General features: G+C 42.4%; 1 protein-coding gene across 2 annotated transcripts; it reads left to right on the top strand.

Annotated features, from left to right (window-relative positions):
- Positions 1-756: 756 nt before the first annotated feature.
- GATD1 (glutamine amidotransferase class 1 domain containing 1) lies at positions 757-13,381 on the top strand. Of its 2 annotated transcripts, none has more exons than XM_067540532.1 (8): positions 757-1,056; positions 2,721-2,797; positions 4,022-4,127; positions 5,419-5,526; positions 6,919-7,013; positions 9,569-9,662; positions 11,525-11,636; positions 12,428-13,381. In XM_067540532.1, the coding sequence occupies exons 1-8, from the start codon at positions 951-953 to the stop codon at positions 12,432-12,434; spliced, it is 705 nt and encodes a 234-aa protein (XP_067396633.1). In that variant the 5' UTR covers positions 757-950; the 3' UTR covers positions 12,435-13,381. The 2 variants fall into 2 exon arrangements, with proteins under 2 accessions (XP_067396633.1, XP_067396634.1); XM_067540533.1 differs by lacking the exon at positions 757-1,056 and adding an exon at positions 1,613-1,781.
- The last annotated feature ends 514 nt before the right edge of the window (positions 13,382-13,895 follow it).

Genomic DNA, 13,895 nt, shown 5'->3' with positions numbered 1-13,895 from the left:
GAGGGACTGAAAGAAGAGGCTCAGGAAAGGCAGCTGGGAAGATGGGGACAAGAAGCAAGGAGGGGGATAATAGAACTCAGTATGATTCTACATAGTGGAAATACTGTTTTTTCAGTTTACTTTTTGAAAACCTAGGAAATGACATAATAAACAAAGAAAACAAAACAAGAAAAGCCCCCCTGGAAAAAGAATATTAAGGTTGCATAGTCAAGTACTTGTAAGTTGTGAAATGCCAGAATTAAAGTTATCCGTGCAGCCTTAATTTGGGCCCCTACTACATTTCCATTATGCTACCATCATTACTTACATGATGACAGGATTTTTTCCCCATAGGACCCCCCCAACTTTGTTCAGTGCACAGGCTGCCCCTGCTCTGGGGATGAATCCGGGTTGTGTGGTGAGAGAGGTTGCCAGTGTTAAGACACCACCCACCGACCATCCAGCAACCTTAATTCTGGCATTTCCTAACTTCTGAGTGCTTGACTTTACCACCTTAATATCATTCTCTTAACAGAGATTGACTGTGTGTAGTTGAAGGTTCGCTTGAGTTAACAAGCAGCTGTGACTCCTCCCTGCAGCTCACCTAAGCCAAGGGTGCTCTGCCTGGCCCTGGGCCCCTGACATCCAAGCCCCACCACACTGCCAAGAGCACCCCCTCTTAGCCCCACCCCCCAGGCCATGACGCCCCCTTTTAGCCCCACCCCCTGCCTATGACACCTCCTCTCAGCTCCCCGTAGCCCCACCCCCTGGCCATGACATGACACCCCCCACACCTGTCCGCGCGCCCCAGCCCTTTGTCCCGCGGGTGACCGGGGCAACGGCCGTTCGGAGTCGAGGCGGCCCCTCCTCGCTGTAACGGGTGTCGCTGCCGGGCCGGCCAGCGCCTGCGCAGTGAGGGCCGGGCTCGGGGCCCGGGGCCGTGTGTCCGGCCGGCTGGGCCCATCTCCCGCATGAGGAGGCAGCAGCCGCCGCCGCCACCGCCGGGCCCCGCCAGCGCCATGTCGGAGCGGCCCGGCAAGCCCGCCTGCCTCATCATCGCCAGCGCGGCTGCCGGGGGTGAGAGAGGCCGCTCCTGCCCCGCGCCGGTGGCAGCTCGGCCGGGAGGCCCCGTCCGTTGGGGCCGGGCGAGGGGCCCCGCCAGCAGCACGTGGCTCGGCTCGGGGCGGCAGAGAGCGGAGCGGGGCTGGGCTGGGCCGGGCGGGGCCGCCCCTGCTGCGGCGGGAGGGAGCAGCTGAGCCGTCCTGGACATCCCGCCGTGCAACTCGGCTCGGCTGGGCACTGCCGCTGTGCGGGCGGGAGGGACGGGAGCGGGAGCCGCCTGGCCCAGAGCGCGCTGGGCTCGCCCCTGCCCTGCGGCCTGGCCTGGCCCCTGCTGGCTGCTGCTGCTGCGCGAGCTGTGATCCGGGCCCTGCCCTGCCGCCTCCCTGCCAGCCCCGGGCCCGCGTCGTGAACACGCGGGGCTGCCACACCGGCCGCCCAACAGGCGCTCGCCCGGCCAGCTGTAGCGCTGCTCGCCCCGACTCCCAGCGGGGGCGGCCCCGGGAGGCGAACGGGCCCGTGCGAGTGCAAGTGGGAGACACCCCCTCCCCCGGCCCCACAAGACCATCTTGTGTTAAAATGAGATCCATGCGATCAGAAAATTGGAGCTGCCTGGTTTTAGATCTGGCTGGTAGACTGGGTTTCTGTACAAATTATGGTGGGAGAGAGATGTATTCATCACTTCCAGGAGGAGAAAGATGGGAGGACACTGCAGACAAAAGTCGTCTGGTCTGGTAGTTCAGGTGCCGAACTAATGGGTTCACTAATCAGAGCTGCCAGACTTCCCTGGGTGGCCTTAAGCAAGTCACTTAATTTCTCTATGCCTTAGTTCCCCGTCTATAAACTAAGGATAATAATACTTCCCTATCTTCCAGTAGTGTTGTGAGAATGAATTCACTAATGTTTGTGAACTGTTGAGCTAGTATGCTGATGCGGGCCATAAAAATGCCTAAATGGCTAGAAGGAGTGGCCAAACTGTTGGCTTGTGAACTGCATGCAGATCTTTTACAGTTAAAGTGTGGCTCACAGAGCCCCCATTCTCCTCCCCCCGCATTCTCCACCTATCAAACAGGTGGGCAGCTCGGAGGTTCTGCCCTGTGGCAGGGTGGTGGTGCTAGAGAATTTGCCCAGCAAGGAGGGGATTTTCGGGGGATCAGAAAGTTTTGCCACCCCTGGGCTAGAACTTGCTGAGTGGAATTTAAGATTTCTATAATTAGAGTGTGCAGGTATGATCCTTTCCCATAGTTCTTTATCCTGCTGCGTTAGATGTCAGATCTACTAAGTCATTCTTTTAGAAATTTCTGAAGATGGCACAGTTAGCCCTGTTCCTTTTTTGGAGACTGTGTATCAACTAATTTTTTTATTGGTCTGGGACTTTGGGATTTTGTTGCTCTCTCTTTACCACTGATACTGCCTGTGCTGTTCCCTTTTTTCAAAGCATTGCGTTTTCCAATGCTGTTATTAAAGTACTAACATCAAGTCTAGAGTGTCCAAGAATGATACATTAGCTTTTTGAATACAGAATATTTCTCCCGACATTATTAAAAATGCTCCTAGGCCTTAGGAGCCTTTAAGTGACCTGAAGACTCATTTAATATACACTAATAGGTGTAATATGTACAGTGTAGATAGGTTTAAGATATGGTGATTCTTTCCTTAAATTGTCTAACTCTGTTTTCTAGGTGTGTCTGCTCAATCCTTTCTTCATTCTTTTACACTTGCTAGCTCTGCTTTTAATCTACAAGTTGCCACTCCAGGGGTAAGTGTGAGAGAACAGCAATTGACACCAGTACATACTATGATGGTCTGAAAACAGCCAGTACTGCATTAATATATAAACTAGTAATAATGGAAAGGTATTGTAGCCCTTTGTTGAGATAATTCTGATCATCTTTACAGATGAAAGCCCTGGATTTTTCAAACACTTACATACATGGTTAACTTTAAGCATGTGATTGTCCAGCTGAGTTCAGTGGGAACACTCCTATGCATAGGGGTAAACCCATGCATACATGTTTGTAGAATTGGGATCCCTGCTGGTACATTTGAAGAGATTCTGTATTGCATTCCTCATTATTTAATAATATTGATAAAGTCATCTTGATTTTTACATTCTTAAGTCTGGTTGCTTGTCATGGCTTCCTCACAGCAAACAAATGCAACAGTTACAATTGTAGTTTAAACGTCATATTCCAATAGAATAGCTGTCAGTCATGACTTTTTACAAAAATAAAAAAGCCAAATATGCAGAAATTCATGGAAGAGCTTTAGCTCTGTAACAGGCAAAATAGAGTGAAAAAGGCTTTTCATGGAAAAACATAATTTGTCAAATTGACAAATATACAGCCATGGTACTGGAAGAGGCCTTTATCTCTAGATCACCAGTTAAAATCCAGGACAGTAGTGACTGAAAATCATTTTATGATTGAAACAAGTTCATTTCTAACAGGTCATGTAAATCTTTATCACATTTGGCACTAATCGGTACTCTGATTTGTGCCCCTAAAAGGCCAGGGATTAACTGTGCCCTGGAAGATGAAATATCCTCTTCTCAAACTGAGGCCAGGTCTACACTAATAATACTCTGCCAAAACAGTTATAGCAGTATACTAACTTTTGCTTATTCCAGCCCCCGTGAGCAAAATAAACTATACTGGCAAAAACATGTCTACACTAGAGGCTTATGTTGGTATAGCTAGGTTGGTCAGACATTGCATCTGTTCACACTTCTGACAGACATATCTGCTCCAACAAAAGTTTGTAGTATAGACCTGGTGTTAGATATGACTTCCTGAGTTCAGGATTAAGTTATCTTGGAGTCAGAAGTACCTTTTCTGTGGACAAAGAGACAACTTTTGGTTCCAATGAGCACTAAAGTCCCTGTTTAAAAAAAAAACAAAAAAACTCCACACACACAGAAACAGACTAAACAAAAAACTATTCAGTGAAATTAACCACAATTTTTAAAAAATGATTCAACTAGGGGAAGTTAATTGACTTTGTCGATGTGAATGAGAGCAACATGCGTTGGATACAGGACTTCCGTATGAAATCTTATGCAAATCCTGCCAAGTTGGAGTCAATTGATGGTGAGTATCTTTGAGGTTAGCCGTACGTGTCTCCACTCTTTATTGTGGAAACAAATGCATCTGAGCATTAAAGCTTTGGGAAGAAGGGAGTAAAAAATGTGAAAGGATCTATGTTTTTGTAGATGGTCTGTCATACTTGCAGAATGGGCATCACAGTTGTCTTCCCACTCTAATTGCTCAGTCTATTCCTTGTTACAATTTCCTGGAGAAGCCACATCTTCTACTGCAAATGGACAACTTAAGTAGTCACTGAGACAAAAACTACAGGAAGAGATGACACTATAAAATGTCTTTTCTTCTGTTTATTAACATGTACTCAACATTGTTCAGGTAGAATATGCTTAACAGTCCCTTCCCTCAAGCGCTTACAATAGAAAGGTATGTGGATGCAGTGCAACAGAATACAGGAAAAGTACTGAGTGTATTGTAGCTTGATGAACTGGGTCTTAACATTTATTAAGGAAGAGTAGGAGAGAGCTTGTCATATGTTAAATGATAGGGTTCATGAAAGAAGGTGTAAATCAGGAGTGGACAAAGAAATCAAAAGGATAGAACCTCATACACTGGAAGAGGCATGAGAAGCTGTAAGATCAGACTGAGGAACTGATGTAGGCAGGGAGTGAGATGGGGCAGAGCCTTGTTTGAAGTGAGGACAAAGGAGCTTGAATTTATCTTTCTCATTGTGAATTTTGCTATGCATTTCAGCCAAGATATGGGGCCTGTCTAGTGTTGCAGTGGGCCTCTACTCCCTAGTGTAGATTGGGAAGAAGCATGTGTGATTTGAAAGGTCTTTCCCCTGATTGAATCAAAGTTGTGCTAAAAATTCTCTCTTAATATACATTATATATGGGCAAACAGTGACAATGTTAGATTAATAAAAAGCCAATATTTTGGCCAGATACATTTGCTGTTGAAGAAGGGGTATACTAAACTAGGCATACTGTTAACTATGGGGCCAATTAATGGGCTTCTGCTATAGTGGAAGTCAGAAGGAAGCATGGTAACTCTTTGGCTTGTTAAGAATATCTCTTTAGAAGCTTGTGATCTTTGTAGGTCTTTATACCATAATATAACTTTCCCTTTCCTGCGCTCTGGACTTTATAATGAACCATACAGATACTTTATTTTTATTTAATTTCTTTGGTATATTTTTACATATTGTGGTATGTGTCTGACTTTTGTGGAGTATTCTTTGCTTTATCAAATACATTTGAAAAGAAACGGTGCTCAGATATTTTTGCCTGTTAATATGTTTGTGGTCCAAACTTGTACATTCTCTTTTCCTAACTAGGTGCTAGATACCATGCCTTGTTGATTCCTAACTGTCCTGGGGCTATGACTGACCTTGCAAACAGTGGATACCTGGCTAGGATATTGCAGCATTTCAGCAGCGAGAACAGTAGGTAAACTCTATGGGGGATTTTTGTTTTACTTTGTTTAATAAAATCCGGAGTTTGTACCTAATTCATTACTTCATTGCTGGACCATGCAAGAGTCCATTTATCTTGCAGTGAACACTTGTAGGAGTGGTAATGGAAGGTAAGTGGTGATGTGGGTAGCAAACTTCAAATTATTTACACAGCTGGAAGAGTCCAGAAGCATCATAACTGGGAAACTACTCCAGATCTGTGTGTCCTTTACTTAAAAAAAATAGCCATACCTTGCTTGTTGAAAGGGATAAAATTAAGATCAGTGACTGTAGAATGCTTTTGAGAGAAATGAGAATTCCTCTGCTTTACCAGTGTCCAAAACTAGAGTGATGAGCCCTGTGAGTCAGATGGAGCTTTTAATTCATAGCCAGTTGCACAGCATTGCAGAGTTCTCTTCAATAAGGTCCTGATCCTACAAAGAATTACATGTGTGCTTTAATTTAAGCATGTGAGCATGAGTAGTTCTGTTGAAATTATTGGGATTACCTGTGTGCTTAAAGTTAAGCACATTTTTATGGACCTGCCAAATTCACAGTCCATTTTGGTGAATTTCACAGCAAGGACTTTTAAAATTAGTCAATTTCATGGCTTCAGATGTTTACATCTGAAATTTCATGGTGTAACCATGGGGATCCCGACCCAAAAGGCAGTCAGGGTTGAAGGGTCGCAAGATTATTGTAGGAGGATGGTGGAATTGCCACCCTTACTTCTACCCTGGTCCTGGCAGAGGCGCTGCCTTCAGAGCTGGGCCGTCAGAGAGGAACGCTGCTGGCCAGGTGCCCAGCTGTAAAGCTAGCACTTCCGTTAGCAGCAGGGCAGAAGTGAGGGTTGCATAATATGGGGGGTGGGTTACCATAGGTCCAGTTTTCCCAACAGTCTCCTGCCCCAGTTGGGGCGCCACAGCTGGACCTGCAGCCGCCCCGTGCCCAGGGAGGGGATGACAGCTGGAGCTGCAGAGCTTCCTGCAGCTGCGGGAGAGCCAAGAGGTAGATCTGACCTGCTCCAGGAGCAGCCCTGCAGGCGAAGAGGAAGTTTCCTATCTCCCCATTCCTGGCAGGCTAGCAGCTGGAGCCCTGCGCAGGGCAGGAGCCCCTGGCTAGGCACCAGATTTCATGTGACACATTTTTCACGGCCATGAATTTGGTAGGGCCCTACCCATGTGTAACTTTGCAGGATTGGGGCCTAGTCTTGTAAGCTGGTGCACAGAGAAAACAGTAAAACCAAAAAGAATGCAGACAATGCGACATAACTTTATTTTCAGAAAAAGTAATATACAATAACATGAAGGATCTTATTTTGGCTATTGCAACTTTCAGGATATTTATGATGAAATGAATTTCTTAATTCTGTTTGGTTTTTAGAGCCTATTTGTGCTGTGGGACATGGAGTTGCTGCTTTATGCTGTGCCACAAATGAAGATAAATCCTGGGTATTTCAGGGGTACAGCCTGACAGGGGTAGGTACTGTGAAGCAAACAATGCATCTTCCCATGTAACTTCTTCCAAAGTGAGGATTTTATTGTGCATGAGGCAGTGTAATTTGGTGTGATAGTGCCAGGGATTTTGGTTTCATCCTAGGTCTTAAGAGACTTTGGTCCAAATCAAAATAATCAATCTGGCATTTTCAACAACTTGTTATTCAAGAGCTGCAGGACCGTCATTGGCAAGGGACACTGTAGGCTAGGATGGTGAGCTGTGTAGGAGCCCAAGACACTGCATAGAAGGGGGCTGCAGCAATTCAGCCTTGCTCTGGTGAGTGCGCTCAGTTTCAGCATTTTATAAATACCAAATGAAGGTGATAAAACCCCTAAACAAATTCACCATAGCCACTGGCTGATAGTTCATGGCGTTAAAAGTCCCTAAATATTGTGGTATTCAGTTTGGTGCCAAAACTCTGCTGATAAAATTTATTTCTATGAACGATTTTTCTTTTTAACTGTTAAAGAAATCTAACTCGGAAAGTCGCTATTTGTGCAAACTAAAAGAAATTCAAATTTATGCTGCCATTGTTGATCTTTTTCCCATGCTGTTGTGCTGCTAGGCTGTGGTGTCTCAGATTGCGCACAGACTATAGCCCATCTCTGCAGGACCTGTACTCATTTATCAAGAAAAAGCATAGTAAATATCCTTAATGCAGCTTTTGTGGTTGAAAACTTACACACAAAGTCAGGAAATTAAAAGTTATAGTTCCCACAGAAGCTGTAATGCAGACTCCTTGTGCATATATATTTGATATCACAGCATATGCTGATACTTGAAATGTAATATGTGCATTGTGGCCTAGTTATGGTCATGAAAGATGCAGATTTGTTCAAACTGGTAGTGCAGTTATACATTGAAATGTGCAAACAGACACAAACACTGTGTCCTACACAGAATCCAAGTAACTGGGCTCTGCAGTATGGAGATCAAGAGCGGGTGATATTTCAGTGGGGTTAATTGCTTGCATTTTGTTTACTGGATCCAGGCCTTCATTCTCTGCTATATTAAATTAGTTGTCACTATCATGCTCTTCAGCAAATGCAGAAGTGGGAAGTTCCTTTCTATCATGGTTGAATGGGCAGATCCCTAAAGCAACGCAGTGGAGAGCTGACTTTTTACCTCCCTTTAGCCAGCACTGCAGGTTAAAGTGCCACAGCAGTAGCTAACAGAAGCAGATCACTCATGTGACAGGGCAAAGGGCTTGTTCAATAACCTAGGTTGTTTTGTTAAACATAAGGTTTACTTATTTTGTGATGATTTTATATGTGCGAATGGTTGTGTGTGAACACCACCTAGACCATAAGGAACTGAAAGTCAGGCTGTGCTTTATCTGAAAGGTAATTTTACTCACATTTGCATTAAGATATTAGATTGGTTCTGTGACCCCCCCAATGTCATGATAATTTGAGAACCTGCTCTTGGTAGGTTACCTTCTCTTTATTGTGGCTTATTTGTTTTAACTTTTATGAAGTGCTAGGGTTAAAAAAATATTGCTATGTGGGTTCCATTAAGATACAACATGATAGGAAAACTAATACCTGTGTGAGTAAGCAAGCAGATGTAACATGCAATGTGTCAGGTTGGAACAGCACTATGCCTTGGGGCATTACAAATCATGAGGTGGAGCTGAATGCCTTTTAATGTCCAGAATTACAGTATCCCAGCTAATCACACTGTGGAGTATTTCACTGTAGCTATAAAATAGCCCCAAGCATTTCTAGCTTTCTACAAAACAACATAGTCTGTAATTCCATCCTGACTTACCATGCATTGTTGGCACAAAGCTTTGTTCATCCTTTCATGCAGGTGATTATACTGGATTTAATGCTGATGGAGGTCAAGCAACAAGCTTTTATCAGAGAGAGCTTACTATCACCATTATTGCAAAACAACTTGAAAGTAATCAATTGGAAATTTAATTAAGTGGAATTGTATTTATAATTACAGAGCTTGAGGGTGCATTGGTATAATGCAGTTCTCAATCAACTCAGCTCGTCTCCTGGTTTTCTGGGCATGATGTTCTACTCCTTCCCTAACACTGGCAGACTGTTTTCAGCTCTCATTATTTAAGATTTGCAGAGACCTCAGAATTAGAGATGGGAGAAGTGCAGAAAAACTCATGACATCCTAGGGACATTGCTTTGCTATTCTAATGAAGTGGGAGGTGCTCAGATGGCACCAGCGTCAAACCCTAAAATAGACAGAAGCCCCAAATTCCTAGTCATGTGCTCTTGGTGCCAATGTGAGGTACTTGTGTGCTTAACCTTCTTATGCAGACTGAGATTGACTCCTATGAGAATTTCCAGTTTGCTCCCTTATTTGGATATCTGTAGGATATTGGATATTTTGGCATTTGGGGTTTTTTTAAGTACCCAAAAAATAACCTCAGTTGCATATTTTTATTAAAACTTTTGGAAGAAGGAAGTGGGGTAGAAGAATGGATTATGACAGTGTTTTCCTCATTGGCTTTGCTTGGAGTAAATAAAGTAAAGGATATGTAGACTTATCTCCTTCTCCTGTTTCTTTTCAGCCCTCTGTGTATGAGCTGATAAGGCAGCCCAGTTTTGCCAGTTTGTCCATTATTGTGGAAGACTTTGTGAAAGATTCTGGAGCTACCTTTAGCGGTACGTCACGTTCAGATTGTTTAGCCCTTCATGTCTTACGAATGATTGTGAGTAGTAAAATAGTTTTTTATACCCTTTCCACACACGTGAGAAGGAGCATTACAGAATGTGCTTTGTTACACTTGTTAAATTAAAATGCACCATGTGCTAAAAGACTGTGGCAAGTTAAAAATGTTTTAAAATCCAAATTCCTTACCAGTGTAATATCTAACAGACTGGATTGTGACAGAGTCTATATGATTGCACATGGGAGTTTGTGCAGGTGGATGCTATGGTACTGTCTTATTAACACACCCCGATCATCAGTTTACAATGTTATTCAAGCTTAGTTATATGTAAAATTGGTTTATTGATTGTTTTGATTTGTTGCTCGTGGGTTGTCTTTGAACAATTACTTAGTCATATGATAAAACAGATTTTGTAATATTAGTCTTGTTTTTTCTCAAGTAAAGTGTCTTTGTGAATTGCACTGTTACAATTTGTCTTTCAGTTGCAAGGCTTCAACTTCTATGATTTATGAGAACTAAAATCCATTAACACGAAAAAATTCTGAGCTCAGTCTGCTACTGTCTTGAATGTCTACTGTTGTGCTTAGTTAATGCTGAAGGCTCAGCCATATTTATTGTAATACCTAAGATTCATGGGGAGAATGAAATAATACACTGTAGAAGGTTCCATTCCTCTGTTACAACCAGGCAACTGTCACATTCCCCTTTTGGTATCTGAAACTAGGGATGGGGAGAGAGACATGAAAAATAATTAAGCACAATATTTAAGCATAATTATCACAATATATAAGCAATTGGAATTTTTGTAAACAAAACTGTGGCAAGCTTTAGGCTGATGCCAGTTGAAACAGCTGAGTTAGAAATTGTTTCCAGTATAAATCCTATTTGTACAATGTCAGATCCTTAAGCAACACACACTGCCTCACATGCATGCTCTTTAACGAGAAAAAAAAAAAAAGATGCCAGTGTCTCTTTGAACTGCAGTGTACATTTGAGGTTAATTTTTTTTTCCACTACTGCTGCTAATCAAGCTTTGTGTGTGTTTTTAAATAGCAGCTTTCCCCTTTCTCATTAGCTGCCTCTTCCTCCTTCCTGATTAGTTCACTAATGATATTCCAGCATCTGATATTACAGTCACTTCCATGGTGACTGCTTGTGATGTCATACAGATTTGTCTGAAGCTTTACTAAGTGGATTGAGCAGGAGGGAGGAGTATGTGCAGAGCTAAACCACTTTTCTCTACCCACGCATTTGGATTATCATCAGTTGTCAGGAAAGGGATGGAATACAGAAAAAGAATGACAGGTTAATGGTATTTCGTAAAATAGCACTTTAAAAGCTTTGATTGAAGACAGAAGACCAAAGTGGTTGGTGAAATACCAGTATGTTGTTAATAAATACCAGTATATCCGTGTATTTTCACTGGACAGAAGATCTGTATCATTGTTGGCTCTTTGTAAGGCAGTGATTGCTAACCTGGGTATCTTACATGAGGGGTATTTATAATGCATTGTAGGGTGACTGGAAGCTAAAGAAATGCACTTTACAATTTGTTTCCCAGGATAGCCTCATGAAATACATAAGTAACTTGATAGAGGACTGAAACAAATAAAGGGCCAATCTGGCTATCATTCCATGCAGGGAACTCCTGTTGAAACCTCAGGAAGCTTTGATGGTAGGGTCAGGTTTCTTGCTGTCTATCTTGTATACAGCTCAACATAACAATTAGTCACCAAACAGCTATGTCTATTTGAAATAGTTAACCTTTGTACTGCAGTCTCATTGGATGTATGAAATCCAATTCTGAACCAGTGTCCATTGACATCAGTATTTGACTATTTTTCTTCAATTCAGCCAGCAAGCCAGATGCTGTACACATAGTTATGGACAGGCACCTTGTTACAGGACAGAACGAGAATTCCACTGTGGTAGCGGTCCAGAACCTTATTCTTCTTTGCAATGGCAGGTGAGGAAATATGGGTAAAGCACAGTGCGAATGGATTCATTGACCAGAAATTTTTAAGTTTCAAGAATAACCCTGAATAGTGCCACAAAAAGGACAGTTTTTCTGATATAATGGCAGAAGTATGAGTCTTTTTAAATTGCAGTTTGATTAACTACATGTTTTGTCTCTTGTGTCTTTTAATTTCTTTTTACTAACAGCATTTTTTACTGTTATAATTATTGTGTTTGAAATGCACAGCTACACTCAGACTGGTAAAGGGAAATTGGTTTCACTCAGTCTTTTCATTAGGAGAATTAATCTTGTGTGTAAATTCTTAGTGTCTCAGATTCAGGGGAACTGCACCTGCATCCCCCCCATCCATGGTCTGATTCAGGAGTTCCCAGTTGGATATTGTGTTTCCAGCTATCATTTGTGTCTGGACAAGGATCCTTGTTCCACTGCCTTCCGACCAGGGAGTTTTAAGGCTCCACAGCTTCCCTGCCATACAATGTGATATCTCCAGAAAGCCAGTCTACCCCCAAAAATACTGCATGGGATTGCAATACCTGTCACGTGAGCACACTTTGATAAGTTAGTATTTAGGCAACTTCATAATAGTAGGAATGAACAGATTTCAGATATTTGCTGTTAATAGGCTGGTGGTTTAATTTGTTTGTTTCTTGGATCTGCGAATATGAAAGACTCTAAATAATAAAAATCTGGGTGGGATTAGGTGAATATTGATTAGAAGTCCTTACCCAGCTGTGGGCTAACTAGCCATGTCATGCTGTTGGATGTGTTTCATTCATCAGGAAATGAAGGAGCGGGCCTCCTTGTAGCTGGGATGGATGAAGAGTCAGACTGAAGATTTTCTTGTCTGTAAATGGGATGTCTTGCTGATGTAGAGGGCTATCAGCACTTCTGTTCACTCTGTGATCGTGAAGAGGCAGTACCAATGTTTGTGCGTGCAGAATGGATAAAGCTTGTGAACAAGAAAGTATTTGTGTGTATCACTCCTTAAAGATGGTTATGAAATAGTCTCTCTCATCTTTCTGGTAGTGAATCTTTTCTTGCAGATTTTCTCTCTCCTGCCCTTAAAAAAAGAAGTTTCTACATTTACATGGGAAAACATCCTAGAAAGAGCATTTATATTTATAGTACCAACACTTCTGCTTGTACTAAAGGGCAAAGACCCCACTCCAGGACTATATAATGTCAACTCTTAATTGGGAACCTTGTAATTCAGATTTATAGCAAAACAGTTCTGGAATACTCTCAAATTAGGTCTATTCATTTATCAGCTGGAGCCTGTGGTTCAGATATCAAATTCCACAATTCTGCATTGAAGTGCAGTTTCAAATCTATTCTAGTCTTCTGTACCATGAGTCACAACGTTGGCTCCAGCCTCTCTAAGTGGATTTTTGAAATTGTGACAGGCTTGAGATATGAAGGAGAATGCATAGATAAATCCTTCATGAGTGCAATAGAACAATTGTCTGAAGTGGCTCACCTTGACAATACTTTGATATAATGTGCTTTTTTTCTCATTGTGTATTCAAGTTAATGCACTTCTGCTCAAAGGTTATTTCAAAGGATCCTCTAAAAAGTCTTTCACAGTACTGTCTTGTGCTGCATGTATTATGAATTTGTATTGTTTGGGTTGTCAGAAATATTGATCTCTGGCAAGTACAGTGCAATTGTCTGTTCTTGGAATTAATTGTATTACAGAAGGAAAAATGTAGAAATAAATTTACTTGGACCAAATAGATTTCATCCTGTGCCTGGTTTCTTGGAAGATCAATGTTTGAATTTGTATTGAGCATGTCATTTGTTCCTTTCCATCCATTTCAAAAATGAGAGGGGACAGTCTGTCAGACCAAGAAGAAGGGTTTTCACTCCACTTTTGTCCTAACCATGTGAATGCGGGAAGGTGGATGCATTCATGGTTTTCCTTCATGATTTTAATTGAGATCACCCTTTTCTGCAGTACTCGGTAGGGAGTGGGACTCATCAAGTTACCCCTGGTTGCGTTTCTCCTTAATGGGAGCATGAGATGCTATAATAATAGTCATCAGGCAAACAGCTTTGTATCCTTTTCTGAGGGGAAATATTTATTAGCTCTACTCCCTCTGAAAAATGCTGTGTGAGTTTAAAAAATCTGCCATGAGTTTTTTGTAGGATTTCTGGCTGTGTTATAAACCGAAGCCCTGCTTTCAGATTTGCACTTATGATGGAAATATGGGTTAAATCTTCATCCCTGTCCGCTTCTGTCATGGATTT

The sequence above is a fragment of the Emydura macquarii genome, unplaced genomic scaffold, assembly GCF_026122565.2.
Source record: "Emydura macquarii macquarii isolate MOO-44397 ecotype Brisbane River unplaced genomic scaffold, CSIRO-AGI_Emac_v2 contig_587, whole genome shotgun sequence".
Lineage (NCBI taxonomy): Eukaryota > Metazoa > Chordata > Testudines > Chelidae > Emydura > Emydura macquarii.
Note: the sequence above shows the minus strand (reverse complement) of the source record. Positions and strands in the feature narration are given on the sequence as shown.